Source organism: Palaemon carinicauda, chromosome 14, assembly GCF_036898095.1.
Source record: "Palaemon carinicauda isolate YSFRI2023 chromosome 14, ASM3689809v2, whole genome shotgun sequence".
NCBI lineage: Eukaryota > Metazoa > Arthropoda > Malacostraca > Decapoda > Palaemonidae > Palaemon > Palaemon carinicauda.
The window spans coordinates 114,333,200-114,345,497 of record NC_090738.1 but is presented as its reverse complement, the minus strand read 5'-3'; the positions used below and the strand labels follow the sequence as shown (position 1 = coordinate 114,345,497).

Here is a 12,298-nt window from a genome sequence, read left to right as displayed (position 1 = left end):
TTGTAATTTCAAATTAGTTTTTTCAGGCTGAGGATTTCTGTACAGGTAAACTGACTCTTATTCAGTCTGTTTCACTCTCGTTCAATCAGGGTGCTCATTGCCTCTTTTTTTCCTTTTTTTCTTTTCTTCCATGTTCCCAGTCTCTTTGTCAACAAGTTGAACAGGTTAGTCAGAAGGTGTTCGTCGAGTGATAAATGCGAATGTGGATCGTCACTGCCACTTGGCAGTGAATAAACCCTCTCCTCCTTTGCACCAGCGATGGTCTTGCGCATAATCTTTATGTAAATAACTTTTCCTGCCTCCACAAGGAGATTCTAACACCGAGAGACAATAAGCATCCTAGTAACCCCTACAAGAGTTCTCTTTGCAATAGCCAGAGTCCAGAGTGGCATTAGTCTCTCAGGCAACAGCTAACAACTTTCTAATAAATCTTTCTTGTTTCTTAAAGTCTTCCTAAGCTAAATAAGGTTAATAGTTTTCCCATAAATCAGACTTATTTTAATTTAAATCATCACTGCCTCTTTGGATTGAATGAAATCCTCTTTGTGCACTGATTAATTCAAGCTTTGCATTTGAGTAAATCTTTATCAGTACCTAGATGGAAGTTAGCGATCTACACAGGAACATAAGTTGTTCATTATACATACACAAGCCCTTCTGATGAAATGGATGCCAAAGCCCCCGAAAGCCTTGCCCTGCACAGTCCAACACTCGCTTCACTCTTCTACTGCCACCCCATTAAAACAGAAAATTCCAATCATTTTTCTATTATCTCTTTACATTAACTTTAAGGTTGCTCTCTCTCCACACCACCTACAATCACCCACTCTCTCATTTGAAGGTTGTACCTATCGGATCCACTATCCGAGCCAGACTTCCTCATGGGCCAGGGATCCTCAAGCAAATTCCGTAGGATGGTGTACTCCCTGTGTTTCTTCCATGCCGTTGTCCAGGAACGCCGGCTTTTCGGTCCCTTGGGATGGAATGTGCCTTATTCCTTCTCGGACACGGATCTCAGGATCTCCTCTAAGCAGCTCCGCAATCTTCTGGCATCTTATGAGGTGGGATGCAGAATCTCTGTTTACTTCTTGGTTGTTTCAACATCCTCTTATGTTATTAGAAAAACTAATTGTTTTTATGTTATATGTCTTGTTGTCTTTGTAAAAGATCCTCAAATTACTATATGTATTGCTAAAATTTATGTTTTAAAGATAAACTATTGCATGAAATATTAAATTTATATATGATTGATGCTATCCTTCTTTAATATTTAATTTTCTGAAATAATTCATCCAGTTCTACCAGTATTCTTTTATCCCTTCTGTTCTACAAATATTTTTTAACCTTTCTGGTTTACCTAATAAGTATTATTTAACCGATATTATAGACTTTCTTTAGCCATTCCAAATTCATTCATATAGTTAATTTTACCTCCTATTCCCTTTACTATAAGTCACAGATTGCCTTTAGAATATTCAACTTTGCCACCATGCCCTACAGTATGTATTAAAACTTCAATTTTAAAAACTCAATTTCCAAATTTGTATAGATTATTTGTCCAACAGATTTAATTTATCACTTGAGCAGAATCTTTTTTAAGGGAATAAGAATCTCCCAATATACATATATATACATATACGTACATATATATATACAGTATATATATATATATACAGTATATATATATATATATATATATATATATATATATATATATATATATAAAATGCATATGTGTACTGTATATATATACATGATATATATACATATATATATGTGGTATATATATATATATATATATATATATATATATATATATATATATATATATATACAGTATATACGTATATAAAATTTGTCCATGTACAGTATGCGTATACGACGGTCTTCGTGTATTATTATCATATAACTTTTAGTTGAAAGGTAAAAAAAAAAATTATCTAGTGTCCCATATTATACAGTAATTGACTGCATGCCTTTCTCTTGTGTGTATTATTAATGTTCTGTTTACTAAATCATTATTTTCATAGCCTCATTTTTTTTTAAATTTGTCGAATGCTAAAACAAACATAAATTGCTATTTTTCCTAAAATATCCTTTATATATTCTCCATTGTTTTCAGATTTATACAAGCAATGAATCCTGAAAATATCCATAAAAACTAAAATAGAGTATTTTTTTTATTAGAATTATCATGACGTAATGTATAGAATAATATAAAAACTCTTCTATAATGTAGAATTCATAATTTTCCAAATAGATTTGACATTTTATGATTTTAAGTAACTCCATCTTACACTAAAATATTTCTTTTATAAAAATAAAACGAAGAATGATATTTTTTTAATCATATTATATCATGGTAATTGTTCATTCAATTTTACATTCGTGATATCTCAATAGATAATAAAGAAGTATCTCCTTAAATAAATCTTGATAATTAATATGAAGATACTTTGATAATTAATAGATATCTTGATCTTTGATAAATTTTGCAATAAAGTTATATACAGTATACTAATAACTGGTATTTAAGAAATAAAAATCTTATCACTGAATTATCCTGAAAGTTCTACTTTTTATCAGCTATCGCCATTCACCATAACTATGGTATAAATAAAATATATTTTTCACATAATTCATCCTTCTTAGCAAATAAGCCAATCATGAAGATAATTACGCTATTTACAAGTTTAAGTTCTCTGGACCAAATGCCAATTAGTTATCAAATTAGTTTTCCAGAAAATTTTCTTATTTTATATTTTGTCTTTATAAATTAATTTACCCATTTAATCTTCCTCTTTTATCTTAATGTCTTTATTAATCACGATTATTAAATACCTGTATTTTACCATTAATTATGAATAAATATGAATAAAATTTAAATTCTCATATTTATAAACAGTAATACTCGAACCTTGAATGTTTTTCCTACAAATAGAAATAAAATCCTGTTGTATATAAACCAGCACACAGTAACCTATAAATCCTCACATTATGGAAATAGATGCACCATGATCAATCAAAAACCATAGTAAAATAACTTATTGAAAATTTACTTTCATATATTTTCGACTTCAACGATTCTGGATCGATTCGACTTCGACAACGGTGAGCATAAGGAAACAAAAAGTAAACCAATACGACCCCGAAGAGACAATATAAGACCTACAGTACTTCGGCTTTTAAGATTTTTATCTGCCACTTATTGATGTTATCCGTCAGTTTGATACGATTTTTCCCGTAGACTTTTTTTTTGCAGAACTTGGTCCACTTCCGTACACGTCCACTAAGTGACTGTGATGTTAGCTTTCTCCCTCTCTCTCTCTCTCTCTCTCTCTCTCTCTCTCTCTCTCTCTCTCTCTCTCTCTCTCTCTCTCTCTCTCTCTCTCGATCTGGCACTGTTTTACAGTCTCTTTAGCATCTGACCCTGTATTATAGTCTCTCTCTCTCTCTCTCTCTCTCTCTCTCTCTCTCCAGATCTATCACCCACGAAAGCACCGATTTTTCAACCTTCGAAGCATTGTCGAGGGAAAGATTATAGTGACCATCGATATCTTTTCCAAATGGTACGAAGTCTCACTAGAGTTTTTTACCGAGTGTCACCTAATCAATCTGGAACCGATCAATACGCTGAGGTTTCCAGGCTGAAAAATACTACATTTGAACACGTCTTATAGATTTTTCAATTAGTTTCGTATTACAAATATTGAAGTCATCATTTGCTTATTGCAAACTGCACTTTTTAAAAATTTGGAACCTACCCATTTGAACATTTTTTCATATATATATTTTTTTTTAGAAAATGTACTAAAATTCTCCATAGCTTACAATCGGCACATTTAAAAGCTTGACATAGCTTGTTATCTAAGTTTTAATTTAGTTTACTAGAGAAAAATGCTGTGCTTGCTTAAAGCTGAGGCCTACATACTGCACTTATGGAATATTTTTCCAAAGTTTTCCATTTATTTTATTTTTTATTTTTTTAGTATTGTTAGGGTTCACCATACAGCTTAAAACAGCACCTTCTAACTCTCCCCATTTCTTTTCAGAAATCACCAGAAACTTAGGAATTGCACTCTTGTGAGGAATAGATATCTTAATGTAAAGATAATCAAGAAACATATTGTTTTTTAAATAATTCCCTATATATTTACTTGATATAATCATATTTCTTCAAAAATTTTCATTCTAATTGTGTACACTTATGAATCTCAGTAACATGATTGGATGAGGACAGGTAAGAAAGGATTATTAGAATCTTATTGTGATTTTAATTTTGCTAAAATTTATTTCCCTCATATTTCCCATATGCCAGATCTTAAAATGTCTAACCTATGATCCGTTATGCACAAACAAATAAGGGTTTTTATTATATTTTTGTTCAATTCCAGCTACACTGTAACTACTGAATATTTTATTACAGCTTTTAAAGATAATAGGTTTATTGATTAATTACTGAGTTGATAAATATGATGGTTTTCAAAGCATGTAGCTGAAAATTATCTCAAATTATTTTTTTATATATAAAATGGTGTTTGAACTTAAGATTAGAAGGGAAATTTTATCATTTAAACCAGTTGGTTGAACCTCATTAAAACCGGGTGTCTGAACCTGATATCAAAAGGATAATCTTATCAATTAAACTAGATGATTGAACCTCTGTTCTTTAGGAAAGATCTTAAAATTGGGTGTTTGAACCTATTCTCATAAAGGAAATTTATCAATAACACCTAGTGGTTAAAACACATTTTGGAGGAAAATTGTTTCACTAAAACCTGTTAGTTTAACCTAATCTCAAAAAAGGAAAATATTTCAATAAGGCCAGGAGAAAATTCTATTCTCAAAAGAAAGATATATCAATTAAATCAGATGGGTAAACATCTCAAAATTCTGTACTTAGCTTTGAAGCTTGCCCAAAGTGTTTATTTTTTAACCTAGAATTTACTGGTTCAATTCTGGAACATAAGCTTTGCAACCAGAAGCTCAAGCATATTTAAGCCTTAGTTAAATTATGTTGGTTGTTCTATCTGATTTAGAACATAGATTCAAAAGTCTTACAGAAGTTTAAAAGATGTCTTGATTTTGGACTGAACTTATGTTTTTAATATCAATGAGATGGAATTAAAATTCTTACTTTTGCCATCAAGAAACCTTGCAGTCTTAGTTATAGAATATAGGTTCATATGTGTTCACTTACTACAAAAGTCTTAGGGAACGCAACCAATAGTCTTATTAAAAAAAAAAAAAAAAAAAAAAACGATCTGTAGCATATATATGTTTTAATTCTAATTTTTAAATATTTAACTTAGCCGGTGAATATATATAGCTGCAACTCTGTTGCTCGACAGACAAAAAAAAAAAAACAGTAAAACTCGCCAGCGATCGCTATACAGGTTGCGGGTGTGCCCACCAGCGCCAACTGTCGGCCAGATACCATACTCGATGTAAACAAAGACTCAATTTCTTCTCTGTCGACGTGTCGACAAGACGTACTTTACTCGCTGTTGAAACCTGGAGTTTTTCCCATCATATTTGGTGAAGTACTTTAATTTGGTTATGAGCTTTCGCTGTACAGGGTTTTTCTTCAAATAAATCCTTGAACTCTTTTTTGTATCGGATTCATTGTTGATGACTTAGATCGTTTTTTGGAATTTTCCCTTGACCAATTCAAAATGGCTGACCTTTCACAAGTTCCCAAGTTTAGACAATGCAATGCTAGGGACTGTCATAGGCGTCTTCCAAAGGCTTCTCTCGACCCTCACACTGTTTGTTCCAATTGTCGGGGTAAAACCTGTCAATTGGAAGATCGGTGTGAGGAATGCGTGGGCCTTTCGGAATTCGATTTTATCGAATTTGAGAAGTATACACGCAGACTAGAGAGAGATAGGGTAAGGAGAAGTTCTTCTAGGTCGGTAGATTTTTCCTCTCCTCATGCCCCTCAACCTAATCCTTCCCCTGTAGTGGTTGTTCCTAACCCCCCTCCTAGCACTCAGGAACCATCGATGGCTGACATGATGCGTGCTATCCATGCCTTGGGGGAGAGAGTTGAGTCCCTTGCCAGTGACCGCAATCAACTCATGGCGGATGTTAAGGAACTAAAGTGCCAAAGTGCCGCGGGAAGTGATAAAGTGCCTAGTGTTTCTCAAAGTGTTGTGAACAGTGTTGCGCTTGAGGGTTCGTCTGTTCGTGCCTGTCGTCCTCCTAGTCCGGGACATCTTGCAAGTTCCCAAGCCCAGGGGAGAAGCAATGTCGTACGACGCATGGGTTCGAGAGGCTTTGATCAGCGAACAGACGTTCCCTCTTTGGTATCAGGCGTATCTCCCCAAGATCGCCCCTACCAACGTAAGACGAGAGAGCCCGTTTTTACCTCGTCGTCCGAAGGTGTTTCTCGTAAGAAACTTTGGACCAAGGTCTCACGACCTTTAAAGCGTAAGTCGGTCCCTTCAGGACAAGTCCAACGTCCCGGTTGTAGCCACTGGGTCAGTTCGGACTCGTTGCCGTCATCTGATGACTGCTCGCCGCCTAAGAGAGGCAAAGCGGTACCGCCTCAGTCGCTCACCCCGTCTGTTGCCGCACCTGCTGCCGTAGACCCTAAATGGGTATTGCTACAGGACATGCTGTCCAAGCTTGCGTCCTTGATGGAGGACTTTAATGCGGAGAAGGTTGCTGCTGAACCTTCTGGCCAACAACCATCCAAGCGGTCTGTTGTGCGTCCTGTTGACGCTGAGGTAACTTTCTCGCGTCTACCAGTTGAGGTTGTACCCCCACCGATGCGACCCAGTGTGGTTTGCCAGCCGCACGTTGACGTTAGGCGACGCACGGAGGTGGTTGTTGACGTTCAGGACGTTCAACAACCATCAGAGGTGTCTTGTTTTGACGCGGTGCGTCAACCTCCGCAACCCGGTATGGTGTTGACTGCACAACCCAGACGGTCTAAACAGTCTCGGGTGGACGCTGTGCGTCCTCGCGCACCCATGGTTGTTGACAGTTCACAGACTGTGCAGCAGTTCCATGACGTTGCGTCCGGATCCGTCACGCATGCACCAGTGCGACCGGACTCAGCGAGCCAAACGTTGCCCACTCCGTTGCCGTTTCCTCATCAGTTTTCGGATGAGGAACTATCAGATGAGGACGTTGCTGAACCGCAAGAGGATCAACCTTCAGAACTGGACGAACCTAAGGCAACTCAACCATCATTGGACTTTAGAAAAGTCATGGCTGTATTTAAGGAGTTGTTCCCTGACCACTTTGTTTCTGTGGCTCCTCGTTCGCCGCCGTCAGAGTTTGTCTTAGGCGTGCCTGCTACCACACCTGCCTTTACTAGACTCGTTCTCTCTCATTCATCCAAGAGAGCTTTGCGGCTGTTGGGAGATTGGCTAGAGACTAAGAAGAGTTTAGGAAAGACAGCATTTACCTTTCCTCCATCTAAACTCTCGTCTAGATCGAGCGTCTGGTATGCCACGGGAGAAGTTCTCGGCTTGGGAGTTCCTGCCTCTGCCCAGGGCGACTTCTCAAGTCTTGTAGACTCTCCCCGCCGCCTTGCCATGAGACGCTCGAAGATTTGTTGGTCACCATCGGACCTGGACCACCTTCTTAAAGGGATTTTTAGGGCTTTCGAAGTCTTTAACTTCCTAGACTGGTGCCTAGGAGCCCTGAGCAGGAAGATCTCTTCTGCAGATAAGGACGTTTCTTTGCTCATTATGTCCTGCATGGACAAGGCCGTCCGTGATGGGTCCAACGAGCTAGCCGCCTCTTTCACGTCCGGAGTCCTAAAGAAGCGAGAGTCTCTATGTTCTTTCCTGTCTGCTGGAGTGACGCCATGCCAAAGATCCGAGCTTCTCTTTGCTCCCCTTTCCAAGTGCCTGTTTCCTGAAGTCTTGGTAAAGGAAATTGCCTTATCTTTAGTTCAGAAGGACACCCACGATCTAGTTGCGTCCTCGGCTCGCAAAGCTCCCCCTTTGCCTTCATTGTCTGCTAGACCGAGGTTAGACACTCCAGCGTCTCGCTTTATTTCGCCCTTTCGTGGCAGAGCCTCCAGCAGAGGAGGTGCTCGTGCCGAAGGGAAGCGAGGGAAGAGGAAAGGATCCAAGTCCTCTAAGGGCAGAGTCTGACTGCCCGCAACTTCAGACAGCAGTAGGAGCCAGACTCAAGAACTTCTGGCAAGCCTGGGAGAAGAGAGGCGCAGATCAACAATCTGTGAAGTTGCTCAGAGAGGGGTACAAGATCCCTTTTGTACGCAAACCCCCTCTAGCGACGTCCCCCATCGATCTCTCTCCCAGGTACAGAGAGGAAGAAAAGAGACAAGCCCTGAAACTGGAAGTGTCTCTTTTGCTAGAGAAGGGAGCGGTGGTCAAAGTCTCGGACCTTCAATCACCGGGGTTTTACAACCGTCTCTTCCTAGTATCAAAGAAGACAGGAGGGTGGAGACCGGTGCTAGACGTCAGTGCTCTGAATGTCTTTGTCACAAAGACGAAGTTTTCCATGGAGACCACAAAGTCAGTCTTAGCAGCGGTCAGAAAGGAAGACTGGATGGTCTCGCTAGACCTAAGGGACGCCTACTTCCACATCCCCATTCACTCAGACTCCCAACCTTTTCTGAGATTCGTCTTCGAAGATGTGGTTTACCAGTTTCGGGCCCTGTGCTTTGGCCTAAGCACAGCTCCTCTCGTATTTACGAGGCTGATGAGGAATGTGGCCAAATTCCTCCACTTATCGGACATCCGAGCCTCCCTTTATTTGGACGACTGGCTTCTCAGAGCCTCTTCCAGTCGTCGCTGTCTGAAGGATCTCAAGTGGACTCTAGATCTGACCAAGGAATTGGGACTCCTAGTCAATTTGGAAAAGTCGCAGCTAGTCCCATCCCAAACTATTCTGTATTTAGGGATGGAGATTCACAGTCAAGCTTTTCGGGCTTTTCCGTCGGCCCCCAGAATAGATCAAGCCCTGTTTTCCATCCAGAAGATGCTGAAGAAAGAACGCTGCTCAGTCAGGCTGTGGATGAGTCTGGTAGGGACGCTGTCATCCCTCACTAGGAAGACTACACCTCCGTCCTCTGCAATTCCATCTGGCTTTCCACTGGAAAAAGGACAAGACGCTAGAGGCGGTCTCGATCCCGATTTCCGGAAAGATGAAGTCTTGTCTGACTTGGTGGAAGGACAATATCAACCTAAGAGAGGGTCTTCCCCTGGCTATTCAATTACCCAACCACGTTCTCTTCTCGGACGCATCGGACTTGGGCGGGGGCGCGATGCTGGACGGTCGGGAATGCTCAGGTCTGTGGAACTCGAGTCAGAGGAGCATGCATATCAACTGCAAGGAGCTGTTGGCAGTTCATCTGGCCTTGAAAAGCTTCGAGTATCTCCTTCAAGGCAAAGTGGTGGAAGTAAACTCGGACAACACCACGGCCTTGGCGTACATCTCCAAACAAGGAGGTACCCACTCACTGACGTTGTACGAGATCGCAAGGGACCTGCTCATCTGGTCAAAAGATCGAGACATCTCCCTAGTAACGAGGTTCATCCAGGGCGACTTGAACGTCATAGCAGATTGTCTCAGTCGGAAAGGGCAAGTAATTCCAACCGAATGGACCCTCCACAAGGATGTGTGCAAGAGACTTTGGGCCACTTGGGGTCAACAAACCATAGATCTCTTTGCAACCTCGCTGACCAAGAGGCTTCCAATCTATTGCTCTCCAGTCCCGGACCCAGCAGCAATACATATAGATGCCTTCCTCCTAGATTGGTCACATCTGGATCTCTACGCATTCCCACCGTTCAAGATTGTCAACAAGGTACTGCAGAAGTTCGCCTCTCACGAAGGGACAAGGTTGACGTTAGTTGCTCCCCTCTGGCCCGCGAGAGAATGGTTCACCGAGGTACTTCGATGGTTAGTAGACGTTCCCAGAAGTCTGCCTCTAAGAGTAGACCTTCTACGTCAGCCGCACGTAAAGAAGGTACACCAAAGCCTCCACGCTCTTCGTCTGACTGCCTTCAGACTATCGAAAGACTCTCGAGAGCTAGAGGCTTTTCGAAGGAGGCAGCCAGTGTGATTGCTATAGCAAGGAGAGCGTCTACCATTAGAGTCTACCAATCGAAGTGGGAAGTCTTCCGAGACTGGTGCAAGTCAGTTTCTGTATCCTCGACCAGTACCTCTGTAGCCCAAATAGCTGATTTTCTCTTATACCTGAGAAAAGGACGATCCCTTTCAGCTCCCACTATCAAGGGCTACAGAAGCATGTTGGCATCGGTCTTCCGGCATAGAGGCTTAGATCTTACCAACAATAAAGATCTACAAGACCTCCTTAAGTCTTTTGAGACCACTAAGGAGCGTCGTTTGGCTACTCCTGGGTGGAATTTAGACGTGGTACTAAGATTCCTCATGTCAGACAGGTTTGAGCCTTTACAGTCAGCCTCCCTGAAAGATCTCACTCTTAAGACTCTTTTCCTGGTATGCTTAGCCTCGGCTAAAAGAGTCAGTGAGATTCATGCCTTCAGCAAGAACATCGGATTTTCGTTGGAAAAAGCTACTTGTTCACTGCAACTTGGTTTTCTAGCCAAAAATGAGCTGCCTTCTCGGCCTTGGCCTAAATCTTTCGATATTCCCAGCTTATCGGAGATCGTAGGCAATGAACTAGAAAGAGTTTTATGCCCTGTTAGAGCTCTTAAGTTCTATTTAAAGCGTACTAAACCTTTACGAGGCCAATATGAAGCTTTATGGTGTTCAGTTAAGAAACCATCCTTGCCTATGTCAAAGAATGCTTTGTCATACTTTATCAGATTGTTAATACGAGAAGCTCATTCACATCTGAGTGAGGAAGACCGAGCTTTGCTTAAGGTGAAGACGCACGAAGTTAGAGCTGTAGCAACTTCCGTGGCCTTTAAGCAAAATAGATCTCTGCAAAGTATAATGGACGCAACCTATTGGAGAAGCAAGTCAGTGTTCGCGTCATTTTACTTGAAGGATGTCCAGTCTCTTTACGAGAACTGCTACACACTGGGACCATTTGTAGCAGCGAGTGCAGTAGTGGGTGAGGGCTCAACCACTACAATTCCCTAATTCCATATCCTTTTAATCTGTCTCTTGAAATGTTTTTAATGTTGTTTTTTTGGGTTGTCCGGAAGGCTAAGAAGCCTTTCGCTTCCTGGTTGATTTGGCGGGTGGTCAAAGTCATTTCTTGAGAGCGCCCAGATTAGGGGTTTGATGAGGTCCTGTTGTATGGGTTGCAGCCCTTGATACTTCAGCTCCTAGGGGTCTGTCAGCATCCTAAGAGGATCGCGAGGCTCCGTAAGGAAGACGTACTTACAAGGCAGAGTAATCGTCTAAGTCGACTTCCTTACCAGGTACCTATTTATTTTTTTTTTTGTTATATTGATAACTTCCAAAATGAAATAAAAACTCTTAGCTCATACGATGTAAACATATTTAACTGGTCTCTACCCACCACCCTGGGTGTGAATCAGCTATATATATTCACCGGCTAAGTTAAATATTTAAAAATGATATTTTGATTATAAAATAAATTTTTGAATATACTTACCTGGTGAATATATAAATTAAATGACCCTCCCTTCCTCCCCAATAGAGACGCAGTGGGATGAGAAGAAATTGAGTCTTTGTTTACATCGAGTATGGTATCTGGCCGACAGTTGGCGCTGGTGGGCACACCCGCAACCTGTATAGCGATCGCTGGCGAGTTTTACTGTTTTTTTTTTTTGTCTGTCGAGCAACAGAGTTGCAGCTATATATATTCACCGGGTAAGTATATTCAAAAATTTATTTTATAATTAAAATATCATTTTACACACGAGTCCTAGTTTAATAACAACCTTGAATCTAAGTTAAGGAACCCAACTCCCTAAGTAACATACACTATATCCTTTCCTCCTGGAGCTAAGCTAACTTCGATAACTTCCTGCTTCAGGAGATTCCCTGGGAAGCTCTCCATTACCTGACGGCGGAGTGTAACTACGGCGGGAAGGTTACAGATGAGAGGGACCGTAGGACGCTGAGCACCATCCTTCGGAAGTTTTATAATCCCAAAGTGGTCGAAGGAGATTCGTACAGCTTCGATCAGCATGGTTGGTGGAAATTCATCATGATGTCATTCATTGCTTTAAAGATAGTTACTTTCCATCTTCTTCCAAACTTTCGACATTTCTTATTGCATCTGCCCCACCCCTTTTTCTCTCCTTCAGGTCTGGTCTAGAAAAGAAGATTGTATTTTGCATAGTTGATATGAGTCTTTCATGATTGAAATGTGCTGATGAAGAAACAAGACCATATGTATAGATTTTCA

General features: G+C 40.5%; 1 protein-coding gene across 1 annotated transcript in view; it reads left to right on the top strand.

Moving 5' to 3' along the window:
* Positions 1-12,298, top strand: part of LOC137652936 (dynein axonemal heavy chain 7-like) — a 170,904-nt gene that overhangs the window by 146,351 nt on the left and 12,255 nt on the right. The window contains exons 74-75 of the mRNA XM_068386330.1: positions 842-1,061; positions 11,924-12,080. Of these exons, the coding sequence (XP_068242431.1) occupies positions 842-1,061; positions 11,924-12,080 (377 nt within the window). The remainder of the gene's footprint in view (positions 1-841; positions 1,062-11,923; positions 12,081-12,298) is intronic.